At 49.3% G+C, this 24100-nt stretch overlaps 1 protein-coding gene across 2 annotated transcripts in view; it reads left to right on the forward strand.

Annotated features, from left to right (window-relative positions):
* The window catches only part of LOC138252733 (NACHT, LRR and PYD domains-containing protein 3-like), a 451062-nt gene that overhangs the window by 33391 nt on the left and 393571 nt on the right, over positions 1-24100 (forward strand). For both annotated transcript variants that reach the window (XM_069205763.1, XM_069205764.1), the window contains one exon: positions 7754-7822. In XM_069205763.1, the coding sequence (XP_069061864.1) occupies positions 7754-7822 (69 nt within the window). The remainder of the gene's footprint in view (positions 1-7753; positions 7823-24100) is intronic.

Genomic DNA, 24100 nt, shown 5'->3' on the forward strand with positions numbered 1-24100 from the left:
GATGTGGAGTTGGAGGCTCATGCAGCAATGCTGGGCATTCCAGGGCATATTTTTGCTTTAACCAGGGCTCAGGCCAAAAAGCAAAAAGTACAGGGTGACTTGGATCCTGGAAGAATGGACCAAGTGCTCCCTAAAGCTAGGGTTAGTAAAGGTAAACCACTACCTACTATCCCTCCCTCTACAGTGGATTCAATTTCTGAGGAAGAAGAATTTCCACCCTGTGCAGAACCTACACCAGAGGAGATGGAAGCAGACACTGCTGAGCTTTTGGGTGAAGGGGGGCCTGCCAAGGAGGAGCTGAGTGTGGCACAGCATACCTGTCCCACACTAGAGGGTCTAAGGCAGCAAGCTGTCAAACAAGTAAATGGGGATGTTATGACTCTCACAGAGTTTACTGGGAGGACAACCTCTTGTACACTGAAGCAAGGGATCCAAAACCTGGAGCTGCCAGGAGATTGGTGATTCCTCAGGAGTACAGAAAGTTCCTCCTAACTCTAGCCCACGACATTCCCTTAGCTGGACATTTAGGGCAAATGAAAACTTGGGACAGGCTTGTCCCCTTGTTTCATTGGCCTAGAATGTCAGAGGACACAAAGGAATTTTCTAAGTCCTGTGAAACCTGTCAAGCCAGTGGCAAGACAGGTGGAACTCCAAAGGCACCCCTTATACCACTGCCTGTGGTTGGGGTTCCCTTTGAAAGGGTAGGGGTTGACATAGTTGGCCCCCTTGACCCTCCTACTGCTTCAGGCAATAGGTTTATTTTGGTGGTAGTGGACCATGCCACCAGATATCCTGAAGCAATTCCTCTAAGGACCACTACAGCTCCTGCAGTGGCAAAGGCCCTCCTGGGAATCTTTTCCAGGGTGGGCTTCCCAAAAGAGGTGGTATCAGACAGGGGAAGCAATTTCATGTCAGCTTACTTAAAGGCCATGTGGAAGGAGTGTGGTGTGACATACAAGTTCACCACACCCTATCATCCACAAGCAAATGGACTGGTGGAGAGATTTAACAAAACTCTCAAAGGTATGATAATGGGACTCCCTGAAAAACTCCGCAGGAGATGGGATATCCTGTTACCTTGCCTCCTTTTTGCTTACAGGGAGGTACCCCAAAAAGGAGTGGGCTTCAGCCCCTTTGAACTCCTATTTGGACACCCTGTAAGAGGTCATCTAAGACTTGTAAAGGAGGGTTGGGAACAACCTTTAAAAGGTCCTAAGCAAGACATAGTGGACTATGTACTTGGCCTAAGATCCAGAATGGCTGAGTATATGAAAAAGGCCAGTAAAAACCTTCAGGCCAGCCAAGAACTCCAAAAGCAATGGCATGACCAGAAGGCTGTTCTGATTCAGTACCAACCAGGGCAGAAAGTGTGGGTCTTGGAGCCTGTGGCCCCAAGAGCACTCCAAGACAAATGGAGTGGACCCCACATTATTGTTGAAAAGAAGGGAGAAGTCACCTACTTGGTTGACTTGGGCACTGCCAGGAGTCCCCTTACGGTGACTATGTCAATAGCCTAAAACCCTACTATGACAGGGCTGATCTCACTCTGCTCATGGCAACAGATGAAGGACAGGAAGAAGAGAGTGACCCTCTCCCTGATCTCTTCTCTTCCACAGAACAAGATGCTCTAGTGGAAGGTGTAGTTTTGGCAGATTGTCTTACTGCTGAGCAGAAAGACCACTGCATAAATCTCCTGGGTCAATTTTCTGAACTCTTTTCTACTGTGCCAGGCACCAATTCTTGGTCTGAGAACACTATGGATACTGGAGACAGCATGCCTGTCAAAAGTAAGATCTATAGGCAGCCTGACCATGTCAGGGACTGCATAAAACAAGAGGTTCAGAAAATGCTTGAACTGGGAGTGGTTGAGCACTCTGAAAGTCCATGGGCCTCTCCTGTGGTACTTGTACCAAAGCCTCATTCCAAAGATGGAAAAAAGGAAATGAGGTTTTGTGTAGATTACAGAGGTCCCAACCAGGTAACTAAAACTGATGCTCACCCTATACCCAGGGCAGATGAGCTAATAGATACACTGGCATCTGCCAAGTATCTAAGCACCTTTGATTTGACTGCAGGGTATTGGCAGATCAAGTTATCAGAGGATGCTAAAGCAAAAACTGCATTTTCGACTATTGGAGGGCACTACCAATTCTCAATAATGCCCTTTGGTTTGAAAAATGCACCTGCCACTTTTCAGAGGTTGGTGAATACAGTCCTGCAAGGGTTGGAGGCTTTTAGTGCAGCATATCTAGATGATATAGCTGTCTTTATCTCCACCTGGGATGATCACCTGGTCCACCAATGGAAAGTTTTGGAGGCCCTGCAAAAGGCAGGCCTCACTATCAAGGCTTCAAAGTGTCAGATAGGGCAGGGGAAAGTGGTTTATCTGGGACACCTTGTAGGTGAAGAACAGATTGCACTACTTCAGGGGAAAATCCAAACTATCATAGATTGGGTTCCCCCTACAACTCAGACCCAGATGAGAGCCTTCTTAGGCCTCACTGGGTATTACAGGAGGTTCATAAACAACTATGGCTCCATAGCAGTCCCACTTAATTACCTCACATCTAAGAAAATGCCTAAAAAGGTATTGTGGACAGCTAGCTGTCAGAAATCTTTTGATGAGCTGAAACAGGCCATGTGCACTGCACCTGTCCTAAAAAGCCCATGTTACTCCAAGAAATTCATTGTTCAAACTGATGCATCTGAATTAGGGGTAGGGGCAGTCTTATCACAACTCAATTCTGAGGGCCAGGATCAACCTGTTGCTTTTATCAGCAGGAGGTTGACCCCTAGAAAAAAGCGTTGGTCTGCCATAGAGAGGGAGGCCTTTGCTGTGGTCTGGGCACTGGAGAAGTTGAGGCCATACCTGTTTGGCACTCACTTCATTGTTCATACAGACCACAAACCTCTATTTTGGCTAAAACAAATGAAAGGTGAAAACCCTAAATTGTTGAGGTGGTCCATATCTCTACAGGAAATGGACTATACAGTGGAACATAGACCTGGGAGTACCCACTCCAATGCAGATGGACTCTCCAGATATTTCCACTTAGACAATGAAGACTCATCAGGTCATGGCTAGTCTTATTGTCCTTCGTTTGGGGGGGGGGGAGCGGTGTAGGAAAGTACCATCTTACCTGGCATGTTACCCCCATATTTCACTGTATATATGTTGTTTTAGTTGTATGTGTCACTTTGACCCTGCCAGCCAGGACCCCAGTGCTCATAAGTGTGACCTGTATGTGTTGCCTGAGTGATGACTAACTGTCTCACTGAGGCTCTGCTAACCAGAACCTCAGTGGTTATGCTCTCTCTTTGCTTTCCAAATTGTCACTAACAGGCTAGTGACCAATTTCACCAATTCACATTGGCATACTGGAACACCCTTATAATTCCCTAGTATATGGTACTGAGGTACCCAGGGTATTGGGGTTCCAGGAGATCCCTATGGGCTGCAGCATTTCTTTTGCCACCCATAGGGAGCTCTGACAATTCTTACACAGGCCTGCCCTTGCAGCCTGAGTGAAATAACGTCCACGTTATTTCACAGCCATTTACCACTGCACTTAAGTAACTTATAAGTCACCTATATGTCTAACCTTTACCTGGTAAAGGTTGGGTGCTAAGTTACTTAGTGTGTGGGCACCCTGGCACTAGCCAAGGTGCCGCCATATTGTTCAGGGCAAAATCCCCGGACTTTGTGAGTGCGGGGACACCATTACACGCTTGCACTATACATATGTCACAACATATGTATAGCGTCACAATGGTAACTCCGAACATGGCCATGTAACATGTCTAAGGTCATGAAATTGTCACCCCAATGCCATTCTGGCATTGGGGAGACAATTCCATGATCCCCCGAGTCTCTAGCTCAGACCCGGATACTGCCAAACTACCTTTCCCGGGGTTTCACTGCAGCTGCTGCTGCCAACCCCCCAGACAGGTTTCTGCCCTCCTGGGGTCCAGCCAGGCTTGTCCCAGGAAGGCAGAACAAAGGACTTCTCAGAGAGAGGGTGTTACACCCTCTCCCTTTGGAAAAAGGTGTTAGGGCTGGGGAGGAGTAGCCTCCCCCAGCCTCTGGAAATGCTTTCATGGGCACAGATGGTGCCCATTTCTGCATAAGCCAGTCTACACCGGTTCAGGGATCCCCCAGCCCTGCTCTGGGGCGAAACTGGACAAAGGAAAGGGGAGTGACCACACCCCTGACCTGCACCTCCCCTGGGAGGTGGTCAGAGCCCCTCCAGTGTGCTCCAGACCTCTGCCATCTTGGAAACAGAGGTGCTGCTGGCACACTGGACTGCTCTGAGTGGCCAGTGCCAGCAGGTGACGTCAGAGACTCCTTCTGATAGGCTCCTCCAGGTGTTGCTAGCCTATCCTCTCTCCTAGGTAGCCAAACCTCCTTTTCTGGCTATTTAGGGTCTCTGCTTTGGGGAATTCTTGAGATAACGAATGCAAGAGCTCATCAGAGTTCCTCTGCATCTCTCTCTTCACCTTCTGCCAAGGAATCGACCGCTGACTGTTCTGGAAGCCTGTAAAACTGCAACAAAGTAGTAAAGACGACTACTGCGACCTTGTAACGCTGATCCGGCCGCCTTCTCGACTGTTTTCCTGGTGGTGCATGCTGTGGGGGTAGTCTGCCTCCTCTCTGCACTAGAAGCTCCGAAGAAATCTCCCATGGGTCGACGGAATCTTCCCCCTGCAACCGCAGGCACCAAAAGACTGCATCACCGGTCCTCTGGGTCTCCTCTCAGCAGGACGAGCGAGGTCCCTTGAACTCAGCAACTCTGTCCAAGTGACTCCCACAGTCCAGTGACTCTTCAGTCCAAGTTTGGTGGAGGTAAATCCTTGCCTCCCCACGCTAGACTGCATTGCTGAGTACGGCATGATTTGCACTCTTCCAGGATTTCCTTTGTGCACAGCCAAGCCTGGGTCCCCGACACTCTAACCTACAGTGCACAACCTCCTGAGTTGTCCTCCGGCGTCGTGGGATCTCCTTTTGTGACTTCGGGTGAGCTCCGGTTCACTCTTCTTCGTAGTGCCTGTTCCTGCACTTCTCCGGGTCCTGCCTGCTTCTGTGAGGGCTCCCTATCTTGCTGGGCGCCCCCTCTGTCTCCTCACGCAGTTGGCGACATCCTGGTCCCTCCTGGGCCACAGCAGCATCCAAAAACCTTAACCGCGACCCTTGCAGCTAGCAAGGCTTGCTTGCGGTCTTTCTGCGTGGGAACACCTCTGCAAGCTTCTTCACGACGTGGGACATCCATCCTCGAAAGGGGAAGTTCCTAGTCCTCTTCGTTCTTGCAGAATCCACAGCTTCTACCATCCGGTGGCAGCGTCTTTGCAGCCTCAGCTGGCATTTTCTGGGCATCTGCCCAATCGCGACTTTATCGCGACTCTTGGACTTGGTCCCCTTGTTCCACAGGTACTCTCGTCCGGAAAATCCACCTTTGTTGCATTGCTGGTGTTGGTCTTCCTTGCAGAATTCCCCTATCACGACTTCTGTGCTCTCTGGCGAATATAGGTGCACTTTACACCTACTTTTGGGTCTTGGGGTGGGCTATTTTTCTAACCCTCACTGTTTTCTTGCAGTCCCAGCGACCCTCTACAAGCTCACATAGGTTTGGGGTCCATACGTTATTCACATTCAACTTTTGGAGTATATGGTTTGTGTTGCCCCTATACCTATGTTCTCTCATTGCAATCTATTGTGACTATACATTGCTTGCATTACTTCCTTTTGCTATTACTGCATATTTTTGGTATTGTGTACATATATCTTGTGTATATTTGCTATCCTCATACTGAGGGTACTCACTGGGATACTTTTGACATATTGTCATAAAAATAAAGTACCTTTATTTTTAGTATATCTGTGTATTGTGTTTTCTTATGATATTGTGCATATGACACCAGTGGTATAGTAGGAGCTTTGCATGTCTCCTAGTTCAGCCTAAGCTGCTCAGCTATAGCTACCTTCTATCAGCCTAAGCTGCTAGAAACACCTCTTCTACACTAATAAGGGATAACTGGACCTGGTGCAGAGTGTAAGTACCCCTTGGTACCCACTACAAACCAGGCCAGCCTCCTACAGCCTGTGACCACAATACTGGGACGCCGGTAGTCCAGTGGCAACTGGACTTCTACCAGTACTGCCAGCACTGAGAGAACTTCAAGGGACGTCGACCCTGTGATCTGGACCACCTCACCCCCTTCGTAGACTGAAGAGCAGTGAAAACAAGAACCCCGTCTACTACATTGCATCCACAGCATCTTTTGACCATCTTCAGTATACTTCATCCTTTCCATCAGGACCATTTCCACAGGAAAGCCCTGCAAAGGATTAAAGTGGCTGGTACTGACTGAAGACTGCTTCACCTGCCAAGGTAACTGTTTCTGAGGACCTTGCTAGTACCCCTGACTGCATCTCTACTGGAGTTAGCTGCCTAAAGTGACTCCAAGTGACCGCAATACAACTAGCCCAAATATTTTGGTGAAAAAGGTTAAAAGTATCACATATGTTGAATTTGCCAATGCTTGTTCACGGTTGAGTTAAATAATCCATTATACTATACCTTGGAATTCTATATCTCCGGCACCCTCCTGTGCATCTTTTTTTGTTGTGGAGGCTAAACATACATACACATACAGTCTGTTTTTATAACTTTGTGTTGGATTTTCTTTAGTGTGTTATCAATTACTTCTTCAATTGTGTTAGCGCTGTTTAAATGCTTCACACTTGTTCCTCTGTGTAAGCCTTGCTGCTCAGAGCCACAGCTACCCAGGGTTGCGCTGAAGGTTTTACACATGAAACCTAAGGGTCCTTAAGCGGGTGGTAAGTGTATTACACAGTGAGGTCACTTAACAACACCATATAATACACCCATTTCCTCACAGTGCAAGAACACAAAAGGGCTCAGCCAACTGGAAAAGGAATCTGGAGTATTTTCTCAAGGACTGTGTGACACTGGTGAGAATGTCCCCTAAGGCTTCACGCCAGGACCCCTCCCCCAGGAAGCTGGGCTGGTGACGGCCACAGAACAGGGAGGTAAGAGAAGAAGAGCTAAGAGGCACCTGAGAAAGTGATGGCCAAAATGGCTACCTGGATGCATCCTTCCCCAGGGACTGTCAATGAGCACAGAATAATCTCTCTCTTTCCTGATGTGTTCCTCGATCATTGCCTGGGGTATTCTGCTCAGAAAGCACTCAGTGCACTGGGAAATCTTGTACTGCTCCCTAAGCTGCTGCGCCCTTGCAAAGAGGCTGGAGACTTGCAATGCCACATCCTCAGTGTCAGGGTCCACAGAGGTAGTCACTCTTAGATGGGTAGCATGTCCTGTGTATTACTGTGAAGGCTTCACTAAGTCAGTGGTCAGGTGATGTCATTTCTTGTGGTGGCATGTCACATCCTGGGTGAGTGATTGGATCCTCTGCCATCTTGGGGTCAGAAGTCTCCTCCACCACAGAGGCACCACAGGCACCCATGGCATTGCATGTTTCCATACAGCTGAAAGGATGGCATCCACCAGAGGGTGCCTTGGGGCACAGATGCAACTAGTCAGACTTCCTTCATCTACAGGGTTCATGGGATGTGAAGTGGGTGCGGAGGAGCCAGGCAGTGCCTTACGGTAAGTGTGCCAATGCTTCAGGTATTGGGGGGCATGGGAAGGTGTTGTGACTCATGCTGAACTGTAGATGTGCGCATCGTAATACTATATGTGTGTGTTATATAAAGCCACTCCTGTTCTTGCAGGTGCTTCCTTGTTACATGAAGCCACCAGGAAAGTTCTGGATATCCGAAAAGTTCCGGATGACCTGCAGGGTAAGTGTTACTCATCTGTGAGTCTAGTCTCAGTCTGCCCATATGTGTGATAAGAGGTACTGTGGAGTATTTATATGCTCCTTCACCTCATTGGTTGACTGGTAAGTATCATTATTGATACTGTGAACTATTTCTATCTCTTAATTCCTTTCAAGGTGCCTAGTGAGTATCATCACAGGCTCTGCGGAGTGTATCTTCTTCTTGTGTCTCTCTTGGATGAGTGTTTAGTATCATGAGAGGCACTGTGGACTATTTCTATGCTCCTGCACCTCATTGGTTGACTGGTTAGTAGCATCAGAGATACTGTGGAGTATTTCTATGCTGATGTGTCTCTCTAGGGTGCCTGGTAAATATCATCAGAGGCTCTGTGAAGTATTTCTATGCTCATGTGTCTCGCTAGGGTGCCTGGTGAGTATCATTGGAGGTACTGTGGAGTATTTCTATGCTCCTGCGTCTCTCTAGGGTGCCTGGTGAGTATCATCAGAGGTACTGTGGAGTATTTCTATGCTACTGCATCCCACCAGGGTGCCTGGTGAGTGTCATTAGAGGTACTGTGGAGTATTTCTTTGTTCCAGCATCCCTTTATGGTGCCTGGCGAGTATCAACAATGGTACTGTGGAGTATTATACCATACTGAATCTCTCTGAGTGGGAGGTTGGTATCCACAGAAGATCTGTAGAGTATTTCTGTGCTCCTGTGTTCCTCTAGGGTACCTGGTGGGTTTTATCAGAGGCTCTGTAGAGTGTATCTTTACTCTTGTGTCTCTCAAATGTGCCTGGTGAGAATCATCAGAGGTACTGTGGAGTATTTTGATGCTCCTGCATCCGTCTAGGGTGCCAGGTGAGTATCATCAGAAGCACTTTGGAGTATTTATTTGCTCTTGATTCCATTTGAGGTGCCTGGTGAGCATCATCTGGGAAGCTGCAGAGTATTTCTATGCTCCAGCATCCCTCTCCTCCTCTTTATCTTTTACCATCTCTGGTACCTGCAGTCCTCATCCTCTCTTGTCATCCAGTACCTCTCCCTCCTTCCTTTTAACCCCTCCTGCTCACACGTTCCTTCCTTCAACAATCCTTTTGTTTGTGTCAACCATGTGGCAGGGGCATAGCATGAATCTGTGTAGCCCTCTTCCCTGGGGCCCGACCTTTCTTAGGGCCCTCACTTGACTGAAAGCCTTTGGTTAGCTGTGAGCTGATGCTCTGCCTACATAGTCACTGAGGGGCCTGTTTATGACATGGTTTGTGTTGCGTTTGCACCACGCAACATGGTGCGAGAGCAACGCAAACCTTAAGTCATATTTATGAAGTAACGCACAGCCGCTTTGCGTGGCCCTGAGTGATTCCGTAAATCCAAAGTAAGGCAAAGAAGCGCAAATTGCTGCATTGCCTTACTCTGTGCAAGGGAGGCATTCTGCGAGCGTTGTGTGGGTGCTGCCACCCAACTCTCATCGTTTTGAACACAGTTCCAGATTTACCCGAACTGGTACACCTCGGAATGCAGCAAAAAGATACAATTCTTCAGGAGAGGTGTAACAAGGAAAAATACCCAGCTTAGCAATTTCCTAAGCGTGTCTGCTCCAGCGATCACCATCGGAGGAGGACAATAAACTTATGCTGACTCCACCTTCCACGCATCAAGACTGGGACCCGCACCATGGGCTAGAGAATAGAAGCCGACCTCCAGGAACGCTGGCTTCTAGATCAGAGCCGGCTTCACCCTTGCCGCTGCCCCTGGCCCTGCACAAAGAGGAGGCAAGGCCGCCTAGCTGACTCTCTCCATCTGTGGGCACATCGCCTCGTGATTGTGGCTGGGGCCTGTACACATGTGGCTAAGACTAACCAGCATTCAACATCTCAGATTAACTCATTTTCTGAGCTTAGCATGGAGGGGAGGGACCTTGGGTCACATAAAACAGGAAGCTGCTTATCTGCACCCACAGTGAGCCCACACCTCTGCTTCAATGTAGTCTACTGTTTCCTGTGTAGATAACAAGCCTAGCGTGCAACCTTGTGATGATTAATATTTATTTTGTGTTCTTTTCTATTTTGACATAATTAACACACTTGTGTTTTTTACTAAAAAGAAAGCCCCAGGCTAGACAGTAAATTAGTCTGTGCTGAATCTCTTCTCTCACACTATCTCCATGAAAAGTCTTTGGCTGCTCACCCTCGCCACCTTCGGTGCCAAGTGTGGAAAGGTTTGTACTTGGTGTAGTTCGCAGAACCTAAGGGACTCATTTGCTAGGTTTTGGGGCAGGGCAGCACTGCAAGCTTTGTTGGTGCACTGCTCTCCATCAAAACAAGAGGGCAGAAATGCACCATATCTACTGTAGAAGAAATGGCGCATTCCTGTCCTTCTTTCCTGCTCTGGTGCACAAATTGCTGCCTAGCGCCAACGCAGGCACCCTTGCACCGTGGTGCATTGTAAGAAAGTAGCCTCTTTCTAGCTTGGTTAACCCCACTTTTTGATGTTTTGTCAGTGTGTTTGACTGTGTTCACTGGGATCCTGCTAACCAGGACCCGAGTGATTATGCTCTCTCCTTTAAACTTGTTGCTGGAACCTATTTCATCCACCAATTGGCACACTGGTGCCCCACTATAAGTCCCTAGTATATGGTACCTAGGTACATGGGGCATTGGAGTTCCAGAGGATCCATTTGGGCTGCAACATATATTTTGCCACCCACAGGGAGCCCACACAAAGGGTTCTGCAGGACTGCTATTCCAGCCTACGTGAAAAAATGCAAGCACCCTTTCACTCACACTTTTCACTGCACCAGGTCACATATGATTCCCCCCTATGGCAGGCCTTCTAGCTCAGAGGGCAGGGTGCAAATTACCTCTGTGTGAGGGCACCCAAGCACTAGCAGAGGTGGCCCCATGAACTCCAGGCCCATTTAACTGGACTTCGTAAGTGCGGGGACGCCATTTTATGCGTGTACTGGACGTGGGTCACTACCTATGTCCAACTACATAATGGTAACTCTGAACATAGGCCTATTTGGTATCAGACATGTTGGAATCATACCCCAATGGCTGTATGATTCCACACTCTGGGGGTACCTTAGAGAACCCCCAGCATTGCTCCTACAGCCTTCTGAGGTTTTCCAGGCAGCCCAATCTGCTGCCACCTCACAGACAGGTTTCTGCCCTCCTGTTGCTTGAGCAGCTCAAGCCCAAGGAAGGCAGAACAAAGGATTTCCTTTGGGAGCGGGTGTTACAGGCTTGGGAGGGGTAGCCTCCCCAAACCACTGGTAATGCTTTGAAGGGCACATTTGGTGCCCTCATTGCATAAACCAGTTTGCACCGGTTTAGGGACCCCCAGTCTCTGCTTTTGTGTGAAACTGGACAAAGGAAAGGGGAGTGACCACTCTCCTGTCCATCACCAACCCAGGGGTGGTGCTCAGAGCTCCTCCAGAGGGTCCCTTGGTTTTGCCATTTTGGATTCAAGGTTGGCAGGGAACTCTGGGAGCATCTTAGTGGCCAGTGCAGGCAGCTGACGTCAGAGCCACCTCCTGATAGGCGGTCCCCCAGCTAGGGGACCAATCCCCCTTTCAGGGCTATTTAGGGTCTCTGTCTTGGGTGGTTCCTCAGATTCGGCTTGCAAGACTCCAGCAGGATTCCTCTGCAACCTCCACTTCGACTTCTGACTGAAGAAACTGCATCTGGACGCTCCAGGACCCGACAAGCTCCAACAAAGAAGCAAGACTGTGCCTGTAACATTGTATCGACGGCTCCTTCCAGAAACTGCAACATTTCCCCAGTCGTGCACCCTCTGAGGACAGCCCTGTCTTCAGCCTGCATCAGAAGAGCGAAGGAATCTCTCTTGGAGTGAAGAAGTCAGTCCCCTGCATCTGTTGCAACCAACTGCAACAATGACTGACTTCGTGGATCTCCTCTCCTGCTGAGCCGTGTGAATCCTGCAACATGGGTGTCGGACTGAATTGGTCCCAATGGTTTTATTTTCCAGCTGTCCAATGTGGGTGGAGGTAAGCCCTTGACTTCCCATGCAGGACAGTACCCCCATGCACCTCGTCATTTCCAGCTGCCAAGGCTTATTGGCATCCTCTCCAAGGGATCTTCAGGCATCTTGAAGCTCCCAGCACTCCATCCTGTGATGCACAGCTCTCTGAGTGGTTCTATGGCGGCGTGGGACTCCTGTTCGTAGTACTGCATGGGCTCCTTCTTCAACTTCTGTGTCCCCATCCTGTGGGACTCCTGTGGGTGCTGTCTGTGCTTCTGTGCACTCTCTGTGCCGCTGAGGGCCCACTCTGACTCCTCCTCCTGGTCCCCAGCAGCACCACTTTCCGCAAACCATGACTTTTGCATGTGCCAAGGCTTGTTGGTGGAATCCAAAGATGCAAACCCGACTGCAATCCTCCTTCCGGTGTGGGACATTTCTTCCATCCTCAAGGAACTCGACTCTGTCTTCTTGGGTGCAATGCTGACTCTCCTTCATCCCCGTCAACTCATCTATTGCACTTCAGTCTGGTGGGTAGGGGCTCCTGCACTTCCTGGACTCTGCTGTGCTTGTTGGACTTCGTCCCCCTCTTCCACAGGTCATCTTGTCTAGGAATCCACTGTTGGTGTCTCTTCTGGGCTTTGCATTTGTCTTCTTTTCTTCCAGGTGGGTGTTCTGGGGAATTTACAGTGATTTACTCCTGCTTTCGTGATCGCTGGGGGGTGTTGTGATACTTACCTTTGGGCTTTCCTAGTGCTCCCAGCTCCCCTCTACACACTCCACTTGCTTAGGTGGGGGACCGACTCTTGCATTCCATCTTTTTAGTATATAGTTTGTGCTCTCCCTAGGGCCATTATTCTCTAATGTGATTTTCACTAATTGGACTGTTTTCTAACTGCTTTTATGCCTATTTCTGCAAACTAGTGTATCTAATTTGTGTATTACTTACCTCCTAAGGAAGTGTAGTCTCTCTGGTATTTTTGGTATTTGTGTCACCAAAATGAAGTACACTGAGTGTTTTCTTTCATGTGTGCAAGTACTTAAAGTCCCCTTTGATTGGTCAGTGCTAACAGGATTAGCAGAGCTGCTTTGCTTAGGTAACTGGTATCCAGGGTAGATGCTGTCTGGTGAAGGGCTGCTCTGTAGCTACAAAGAAATGCCAGAGCCGGGGGAGAGGTAACAAAACATCAAGTCTCAAAAGAGAGCAGGGCACGCAGAGAATGCCAGATCACCTGCTGGACCCCTCAGCTAGATACCAGCCATAATGAGGGAATTTGCAGATCTCAGGAGGAGAAGAGCTTTGGAAATGAGCTACGCTGGGGGTTTAGTCAATTCTGACTGCTCTGCTGAAATTTCAGTCATCGTGGATTTTGGAAAAGTTGTAGGAAAGCACCCTCTTTTTGGCACAGTTACCCCCACATTTTGCCTGCTGTTAGTATGCTTGGACTGTTTTCACTGGGATCCTGCTAACCAGAACCCTAGTGATTGTGCTCTCTCCCTCTAAATGTGATTGCTTAGGACTTTGCACATCCCACAGTTGGCATACTGGTGAGCCCCTAGTATATGGTACTAAGGTACCCAGGGCACTGGGGCAGCAGGGATTCCCTTTGGGCTGCAGCATGTATTATGACACCCATGGAGCCCATGCAAAATGTGTCTGCAGGCCTGCCATTGCAGCCTACCTGGATAGGTGCATGCACCTTTTCACCACAGGTCACGGCACCAGGTCACTGTAAGTCACCCCTATGGTAGGGCATCCTAGCCCAGAGGGCAGGGTGCAGGTCCCTGTGTGTGAGTGCGGGGAAGCCATTTTACCCATGTACTGGACACAGGTCACTCACTACCTGTGCCCAGCTACATAATGGTAACTCCGAACCTGGGCAGAATCCAAGGTGGGCAGAGGCCCCTGGGAGTATCTGAGTGGGCAGGCAGGTGACTTCACAGCCCCCTCCTGTGAGTTGGTCACCTTGCTAGGTGACCAACCCTTCCTTTGCTATTTACGGTCTCCTTCTTGGGTGGGTCTTCAGATTCGACATGCAAGATTCCAGCAGGACTCCTCTGGATCATTAGCTTCATCTTCCTGCCACTGGAACTGCAACTGGAGTCTACAGGAACCAACAATCTGCAACTCCAGCAACAACTCCGATTTCCAACATTGTTTCTCTGGCTCCTTCCAGCAACTGCAACATTTCCCCACCTGTGCATCCTCTATGGCCAATGATACTCCAGCCTGCACCAAGAAGTAAGAAGGAATCTCCCTTGGAGTGAAGAAGTCATTCCCTTGCAACTAGAGGCACCAACTGCAATGATGTCCGGCTGTGTGGATCTGCTTTCCCCTTGAACTGCATGGATCCTGCATCACAGGTGGTGGTCTGGAGTGGTCCACTTGGACCTCTCTGCCAGCTGTCCAACGTGGGAGACAGTAAGCCCCTGCCTCTCCTCGCAGGACAGTACACCTGTGGAACGCGACTCTTGCAGCTACCAAGTCTTGTTTTCTCATGCTCCTTCAGGCTTTCTGTAGCCTCGACCCCCAGCACTTCCTCCTGCCAAGCACAGTCTCCTCTCTGCTGCTCCAGGTGTGCTGAGTGGGCCTCACTGCGATTTGCTGTGCCTGCTGCCAGTGGGGTGTCTGTGGGGGCTGCTTCCTCTTCTGGTGACTCTCCCGACTGCTGAGGGTCACCCCAGACTCCTCTGTTGGGTCAAGTTCCCTGGGCCTTGCTGGTCCTCTTCAGCCTTGCAACTCGTCTTCTTGTTCTTTTGCATTTGCCAAGGCTTGTTGGTGGTCCTCCTGCACCATTGACCCACTGCAACCCGACAGCCGACATGGAACACCATCTGCATCACTTCAGGGACTCCTCTTCATCTCCTGTGCTGCACAGCTGGTCTTCTTCGTCCCCCGTCGACCTAGTCCTGCATCCACATCTAACGATTCCACATCCTTGGGTGGTGGACTGAATCTTGCATTCCACTTATTTAGTATATGGTTCGGCCCTCCCCTAAGGCCTGCACTGTTTTCTAATACTTTTGCCAACTCTGGTTACCTTTATGCTCTTTACTGATTGCTAATGTGTATATAATAGCATGTTTACTTACCTCCAGTTGGAGGACTGCCTATTAGTATTCTAGTATTGGTGTTACCCGAATAAAGCACCTTTATTTTTGTAACACTGAGTATCTTCTTTCATGTGCGTGAGTACTGTGTGACTACAGTGGTATTGCATGAGCTTTGCATGTCTCCTAGATAAGCCTTGGCTGCTGATCCACTGCTACCTCTAGACAGCCTGGCTTCTAGACACTGCCTACATTTCACTAATAAGGAATAACTGGACCTGGCATATGGTGTACGTACCTTAGGTACTCACTACAAACCATGCCAGCCTCCTAAATTGGTGGTGCAGCGGTGGGATAAGTACTTGCGATTGCCTCCTCACTCTGTCAGCTGGTGCTTTCCATAGGAAAGACCACTCTATACCTAGAGATATACAGTATACCTAGCACAAGGATCTAGTCTCTTACCTTCCTTTCTGAGCGACTAGAGGTTAGGTAGGTTAGGTACATCCTACACCACCCTAACACACACTCCATGTCTACAGCTGGACCTAGCTCTGAGGTCATGGGCACTCCCTATGAGGGCATGACCTTCAAGGAATTGAAGGGGCTTTGTTCAGACAGGAAATTAGATGTGGGGAAGAATCCAAACAAGAATTTCCCTTTGAGCCTCCTTGACCAGGAGCATGCTGGTAGCCAGGAGGAGGAGGATGAAGATTCTGCACCCAGTGAATTAGGGAATAATCTTCCAGGTTCAGGGGAGGGTTCTTCCAATGATCTTGTACATAGCAGACCCACTGGTGTACCTGGTAGTGGAAGGGGAAGTTACTCAGGTAGGGCTCATTTTATACCCAGAGGACAGGTAGCTAGGGTCACAAGGTCACAAGACTAGGGAACGATCCACCTCTGCCCCTTCCCACATCACCTCAGTGTCTGAGGAATCACATTGCACAATTCCAGGAGATGACTCCATAGACAGGGAGCTCAAAAAGCTGAGACTGGAGGAGGCCAATGGAGGCTGCAGCAGCAACAGCTGGCCCTAGATAGGGAGGCCTCGGCAGTGGGAGGGAAAGGCAGGGGTTAGGGTTAGCACCTGTAGGAAAGTACCATCTTGCCTGGCATGTTACCCCCATTTTTCACTGTATATATGTTGTTTTAGTTGTATGTGTCACTGGGACCCTGGTAACCCAGGGCCCCAGTGCTCATAAGTGTGCCTGAATGTGTTACCTGTGTAGTGACTAACTGTCTCACTGAGGCTCTGCTAACCAGAACCTCAGTGGTTATGCTCTCTCATCTCTTTCCAAATTGTCACTAACAGGCTAGTGACCAATTTTACCAATTTACATTGGCTTACTGGAACACCCTTATAATTCCCTAGTATATGGTACTGAGGTACCCAGGGTATTGGGGTTCCAGGAGATCCCTATGGGCTGCAGCATTTCTTTTGCCACCCATAGGGAGCTCTGACAATTCTTACACAGGCCTGCCACTGCAGCCTGAGTGAAATAACGTCCACGTTATTTCACAGCCATTTTTCACTGCACTTAAGTAACTTATAAGTCACCTATATGTCTAACCTTTACCTGGTAAAGGTTAGGTGCAAAGTTACTTAGTGTGAGGGCACCCTGGCACTAGCCAAGGTGCCCCCACATTGTTCAGAGCCAATTCCCTGAACTTTGTGAGTGCGGGGACACCATTACACGCGTGCACTACATATAGGTCACTACCTATATGTAGCTTCACAATAGTAACTCCGAATATGGCCATGTAACATGTCTAAGATCATGGAATTGCCTCCTCTATGCCATCCTGGCATTGTTGGCACAATCCCATGATCCCAGTGGTCTGTAGCACAGACCCTGGTACTGCCAGACTGCCCTTCCTGGGGTTTCACTGCAGCTGCTGCTGCTGCCAACCCCTCAGACAGGCAGCTGCCCTCCTGGGGTCCAGCCAGGCCTGGCCCAGGATGGCAGAACAAAGAACTTCCTCTGAGAGAGGGTGTGACACCCTCTCCCTTTGGAAAATGGTGTGAAGGCAGGGGAGGAGTAGCCTCCCCCAGCCTCTGGAAATGCTTTGTTGGGCACAGATGTGCCCAATTCTGCATAAGCCAGTCTACACCGGTTCAGGGACCCCTTAGCCCCTGCTCTGGCGCGAAACTGGACAAAGGAAAGGGGAGTGACCACTCCCCTGACCTGCACCTCCCCTGGGAGGTGTCCAGAGCTCCTCCAGTGTGCTCCAGACCTCTGTCATCTTGGAAACAGAGGTGCTGCTGGCACACTGGACTGCTCTGAGTGGCCAGTGCCACCAGGTGACGTCAGAGACTCCTTGTGATAGGCTCCTTCAGGTGTTAGTAGCCTTTCCTCTCTCCTAGGTAGCCAAACCCTCTTTTCTGGCTATTTAGGGTCTCTGTCTCTGGGGAAACTTTAGATAACGAATGCATGAGCTCAGCCGAGTTCCTCTGCATCTCTCTCTTCACCTTCTGATAAGGAATCGACCGCTGACCGCGCTGGAAGCCTGCAAAACTGCAACATAGTAGCAAAGACGACAACTGCAACTCTGTAACGCTGATCCTGCCGCCTTCTCGACTGTTTTCCTGCTTGTGCATGCTGTGGGGGTAGTCTGCCTCCTCTCTGCACCAGAAGCTCCGAAGAAATCTCCCGTGGGTCGACGGAATCTTCCCCCTGCAACCGCAGGCACCAAAAAGCTGCATTACCGGTCCCTTGGGTCTCCTCTCAGCACGACGAGCGAGGTCCCTCGAATCCAGCGACACCGTCCAAGTGACCCCCACAGTCCAGTGACTCTTCAGCCCAAGTTTGGTGGAGGTAAGTCCTTGCCTCACCTCGCTGGGCTGCATTGCTGGGAACCGCGACTTTGCAGCTACTCCGGCCCCTGTGCACTTCCGGCGGAAATCCTTTGTGCACAGCCAAGCCTGGGTCCACGGCACTCTAACCTGCATTGCACGACTTTCTAAGTTGGTCCCCGGCGACGTGGGACTCCTTTGTACAACTTCGGCGAGCACTGTTTCACGCATCCTCGTAGTGCCTGTTTCTGGCATTTCTCCGGGTGCTACCTGCTTCAGTGAGGGCTCATTGTCTTGCTCGACGTCCCCTCTCTCTGCAGGTCCAATTTGCGACCTCCTGGTCCCTCCTGGGCCCCAGCAGCGTCCAAAAACGCCAAACGCACGATTTGCGTGTAGCAAGGCTTGTTTGCGTCCATCCGGCGGGAAAACACTTCTGCACGACTCTACAAGGCGTGGGGGATCCATCCTCCAAAGGGGAAGTCTCTAGCCCTTGTCGTTCCTGCAGTATTCACAGTTCTTCAGCCTAGTAAGAGCTTCTTTGCACCAACCGCTGGCATTTCTTGGGCATCTGCCCATCTCCGAGTTGCTTGTGACTTTTGGACTTGGTCCCCTTGTTCCACAGGTACCCTCAGTCAGGAATCCATCGTTGTTGCATTGCTGATTTGTGTTTTCCTTGCATTTTCCCTCTAACACGACTATTTTGTCCTTAGGGGAACTTTAGTGCACTTTGCACTCACTTTTCAGGGTCTTGGGAGGGTTATTTTTCTAACTCTCACTATTTTCTAATAGTCCCAGCGACCCTCTACAAGGTCACATAGGTTTGGGGTCCATTCGTGGTTCACATTCCACTTTTGGAGTATATGGTTTGTGTTGCCCCTATCCCTATGTTTCCCCATTGCATCCTATTGTAACTATACATTGTTTGCACTGTTTTCTAAGACTATACTGCATATTTTTGCTATTGTGTATATATATCTTGTGTATATTTCCTATCCTCTCACTGAGGGTACACTCTAAGATACTTTGGCATATTGTCATAAAAATAAAGTACCTTTATTTTTAGTATAACTGTGTATTGTGTTTTCTTATGATATTGTGCATATGACACTAAGTGGTACTGTAGTAGCTTCACACGTCTCCTAGTTCAGCCTAAGCTGCTCTGCTAAGCTACCATTATCTATCAGCCTAAGCTGCTAGACACCCTATACACTAATAAGGGATAACTGGGCCTGGTGCAAGGTGCAAGTACCCCTTGGTACTCACTACAAGCCAGTCCAGCCTCCTACAGCACCCCATGGTGGCGGCAGTAATAGTTTCAGGGATTCCCTCAAAGGCAATGGGCTGCTATTCTTTGGTTGTCCTTCTCTGACAAGGGGAGGGATAGACTTCTAACTGTCAGAGAAAAGAATGCAGACAACTACAATATTTTAAACACAGCTCTTTTGGAAGGGTTTGGTTTCACCACTCAACAATATAGAATTAAGTTCAGGGAGACCAGAAAAGAGGCCTCATAGGACTGGGTAGCTTTAGAAGGCTGGTTACATGGCAGCAAAATGTCAGGCTATGACGGCTTCTACAATCTGTTGTTGAGAGGGCATATTTTAAATAACTGGGTGTCTGACTTGTTGTACTAATACTTGGTAGACTCAGATCTGACCTCTCCCCAAGAATTGGGAAAGAAGGCAGAAAAATGGGTCAGAATAACCACATAATTCCCAAACAAATGGGTTTGGTAACAAAATAGTCAAAGGCATGATTATGGGACTCGCTGAAAAACTCAGGAGGAAATGAGATGTCCTGTTACCATGCCTCCTCTTTGCCTACAGGGAGGTACCCTGTAGGAAAACGCCTCTCATGGCTACCCCCTTTGTTGATGCTAGTTATGAATGAAAGTGTGCTGGGACCCTGCTAACCAGGCCCCAGCACCAGTGTTCTTTCGCTAAAATGTACCGTTGTCTCCACAATTGGCACAGCCCTGGCACACAGATAAGTCCCTTGTAAATGGTACCTCTGGTACCAAGGGCCCTGTGGGATGGTCTCTAAGGGCATCAGCATGTATTATGCCACCTTGGGGACCCCTCACTCAGCACATGCACACTGCTTCACAGCTTCTGTGTGCTGGTGGGGAGTAAATGACTACGTCGACATGGTACTCACCTCAGAGTGCCATGCCAACCTCACACTGCCTGTGGCATAGGTAAGTAACCCCTCTAGCAGGCCTTACAGCCCTAAGGCAGGGTACACTATACCACAGGTGAGGGCATAGTTGCATGAGCACTATGCCCCTACAGTGTCTAAGCCAAATCTTAAACATTGTAAGTGCAGGGTAGCCATAAAGAGTATATGGTCTGGGAGTTTGTCAAACACAAACTCCACTTTTTTATAATGGCTACACTGAATTCTGGGAAGTTTGGTATCAAACTTCTCAGCACAATAAATCCACACTGATGCCAGTGTGGGATTTGTTGAAAAATGCACATAGAGGGCATCTTAGAGATGCCCCCTGTATACCAGTCCAAATGCGAGTGTTAGGCCTACCAGTTTGTGCCAGCCTGCCACATCCAGACGGGTTTCTGGCCACATGGGGTGAGTGCCTTTGTCACTCTGTGGCCAGGAACAAAGCCTGTACTGGGTGGAGGTGCTTCTCACCTCCCCCTGCAAGAACTGTAACACCTGGCGGTGATTCTCAAAGGCTCAAGCCTGGTGTTACGGTGTCCCAGGGCACTCCAGCTAGTGGAGATGCCTGTCCCTCCAGACAGGGCCCCCACTTTTGGCCGCAAGCCCAGAGGAGATAATGAGAAAAACAAGGAGGAGTCACCCACCAGTCAGGATAGCCCCTAAGGTATCCTGAACTGAGGTGACCCCTGCCTTAAGAAATCCTCCATCTTGTTTTGGAGGATTCCCCCAATAGGATTAGGGATGTGCCCCCCTCCCCACAGGGAGGAGGCACAGAGAGGGTGTAGTCACCCTCCAGGACAGTAGCCATTGGCTACTGCCCCCAGACCTAAACACACCCCTAAATTGAGTATTTAGGGGCGACCCTGAACCCAGGACATCAGATTCCTGCAACCTGAAGAAAGAAGAAGGACTGCTGACCTGAAAGCCCCGCGGAGACGACGGAGACAACAGCTGACTTTGCCCCAGCCCCACCGGCCTGTCTCCTGACTCAGAGAACCTGCACAGCGACGCATCCAGCAGGACCAGCCACTCCTGAGGACTCAGATGATTGACCGGCACCTAAAAGACCAAGAAACTCCTGAGGACAGTGTCTCTGTCCAAAACTACAACCTAGAAACCATCTTTCAAGAAGACTCCAGCCTCACTCCGGAAGCGTGAGTCTTCAAACTCTGCACTTGATGCCCCCGGCTCGTGTCCAGAAGAACCAACACCGCAGGAGACTCCAACAACGCAGACACCCTGAGTCGACCTCCCTGCACCCCCACAGCGATGCCTGCAGAGAGGATCCAGAGGCTCTCCCTGACCATGAGTGCCCAGTAACAAAGGAAGTCAACGCCTGGACCAAGCACTGCCCCCGCAGCCCCAGGACAGTGAGGAACCAACCACCGGTGCAGGAGTGACCAGCAGGCGGCCCTCATCCTAGCCCAGTCGGTGGCTGGCCCGAGATGCTCCACTGTGCCCTGCCCTCATCGCCAGAGTGACCCTGGGTCTCTCCATTATTTCCTATCTACAACACAACACCTTGTTCACACACTGCACCCGGCCGGCCCTATGCCTCTGAGTGAGTATTTTGTGTGCCTGTTTGGGACCACCCCCAGTGCTCTACAAAACCCCCCTGGTCTGCTCCCCGAGGACACAGGTACTTACCTGCTGGCAGACTGGACCCGGTGCACCCCTGTTCTCCATAGGCGCCAGTGTTATTTGGGCCTCCTTTGACCTCTGCACCTGACCGGCCCTGTGTTGCTGGTGCTGGGTGTTTAGGGTTGACTTGAACACCCAACGGTGGGCTACCTATGCCCAGCAGACTGAACTTGTAAGTGATTTACTTACCTGAGAAACTAACCAATACTTACCTCCCCCAGGAACTGTTGCTTTTTGCAGTGTCCACTTTTAAAATAGCTTAATGCCATTTTTGCCAAAACTGTTTACATTACAGTTTTGATTTAAAGTTCCATACTTACCTGTGTGAAGTACCTTACAATGTATGTACTTACCTAAATTCTGAATGTTGTGGTTCTAAAATAAATTAAGAAAAGAATATTTTTCTACAGAAAAACCTTTTGGCCTCGAGTTAAGTCTTTGAGCGTGTGTTATCATTTATTGCCTGTGTGTGTACAACAAATGCTTAACACTACCCCCTCTGATAAGCCTACATCTCGACCACACTACCAGAAAGTAGAGCATTAGTATTATCTAATTTTGACACTATCAACCTCTAAGGGGAACCCTTGGACTCTGTGCACACTATCTCTCACTTTGAGATAGTATATACAGAGCCAGCTTCCTACATTGGTGGATCAGCGGTGGGGTCTAAGACTTTGCATTTGCTGGAATACTCAGCCAATACCTGATCACACAACAAAATTCCAGAAATTGTCATTAGAAACTGATTTTTGATTTTTTTAGTATTTTTCTAATTTTTTTAAAGTTCTGCTAGGGCCTTGTGTAAGTCCCTGTTAGCATTTCTTTTGAAGTTTAAAAGTTTGTAAAAGTTAGGATTTAAGTTCTGGAAGTAGTTTTTAGATTCTTAAAAATTAATCCCAACTTTTAGAGTCATAATGAGTCAAACAGATGAGACAGTGATGGAACTCAACCTCACCCCTTACTTGCATCTAGGGATGTCAGAGTTAAGGTCTCCCTGTAAGACAAAAAAGTTAAAAACTGGGTCCAACCCTACCAAGGTAAAGCTCCAGGAGCTCTTGGCAGAGTTTACAAGGGACCACCCCTCTGAGATGGAGGATACTCCCTCAGATGGGGAAATTAGCGAACAGGAGGAAGAACTCCCCCCTCCTGTCCTAAAAAGAACCCTGTCCCCAAAAATCATAGTCAGAGAGTCTGGTTCTTCCACAGGGGAGTCCAGTGCCTCTGTGAGCATTGAGGACAGCCTCAATGAAGAGGACATCCTGTTTGCCAGGATGACCAAGAGACTGGCTTTGGAGAAGCAGCACCTAGCCGTAGAAAGGGAAAGAAAAGAAATGGGTTTAACACCCATAAATGGTGGCAGCAACTTAAATAGGGTCAGAGAGAATACCGACATCCTAAAAATCCCCAAAGGGATTGTAACTAATTATGAAGAAGGTGATGACATCACCAAATGGTTCATAACTTTTGAGAGGGCTTGTGCAACCAGAAAAGTAAGCAGATCTCACTGGGGAGCTCTCCTTTGGGAAAAGTTCACTGGAAAGTGTAGGGATAGACTCCTCACACTCTCTGGTAAAGATGCAGAATCCTATGACCTCATGAAGGCTACCCTGATTGAGGGCTTTGGATTCTCAACTGCGGAGTACAGGATTAGGTTCGGGGGGGCTCACAAATCCTCAAGCCAGACCTGGGTTGATTTTGTTGACTTCTCAGTCAAAACACTAGATGGTTGTATAACTTGGAGTGGTGTAAGTGATTATGATGGGTTGTATAATTTATTTATGAAAGAACATCTGTTAAGTAATTGCTTCAATGACAAACTGCATCAACATCTGGTAGACCTGGGCCCAATTTCTCCCCAAGAATTGGGAAAGAAGGCAGACCACTGGGTCAAGACAAGGGTGACCAAAACTTCCATAGGGGGTGACCAAATGAAAGGGGTCACAAATCCTCCCCAGGGGAAGGGTGGTGAGACACCCAAGGACAAAACAAAGGCCCGTATTTATACTTTTTGACGCAAAACTGCGCTAACGCAGTTTTGCGTCAAAAATATTAGCGCCGGCTAACGCCATTCTGAAGCGCCATGCGGGCACCGTATTTATTGAATGGCGTTAGCCGACCGGCGCTGTCTGGTGTGCGTCAAAAAAACGACATACACCAGGCAGCGCCGGCGTAGGGGAAAAATGGCGTTTGGGCGTCCAAAAATGGGGCAAGTCAGGCTGAGGCAAAAAAATCGCCTCAACCCGATTTGCGCCATTTTTTTTTGGCGCCCAGGCGCCATTAACATGACTCCTGTCTTAGTAAAGACAGGAGTCATGCCCCCTTGCCCAATGGCCATGCCCAGGGGACCTATGTCCCCTGGGCATGGGCATTGGGCATAGTGGCATGTAGGGGGGCACAAATCAGGCCCCCCTATGCCACCAAAAAATAAAATAAAAATACTTACCCCAACTTACCTTTTCTTCCCTGGGATGGGTCCCTCCATTCTTGGGTGTCCTCCTGGGGTGGGCAAGGGTGGCAGGGGGTGTCTCTGGGGGCAGGGGAGGGCACCTCTGGTCTCATTCTGAGCCCACAGGTCCCTTAACGCCCGCCCTCACCCAGGCGTTTAAAAGAGGCGCAAATGCTGTTTTTTTTGACCCGCCCACTCCCGG

Source organism: Pleurodeles waltl, chromosome 1_2 (genome assembly GCF_031143425.1).
Source record: "Pleurodeles waltl isolate 20211129_DDA chromosome 1_2, aPleWal1.hap1.20221129, whole genome shotgun sequence".
NCBI lineage: Eukaryota > Metazoa > Chordata > Amphibia > Caudata > Salamandridae > Pleurodeles > Pleurodeles waltl.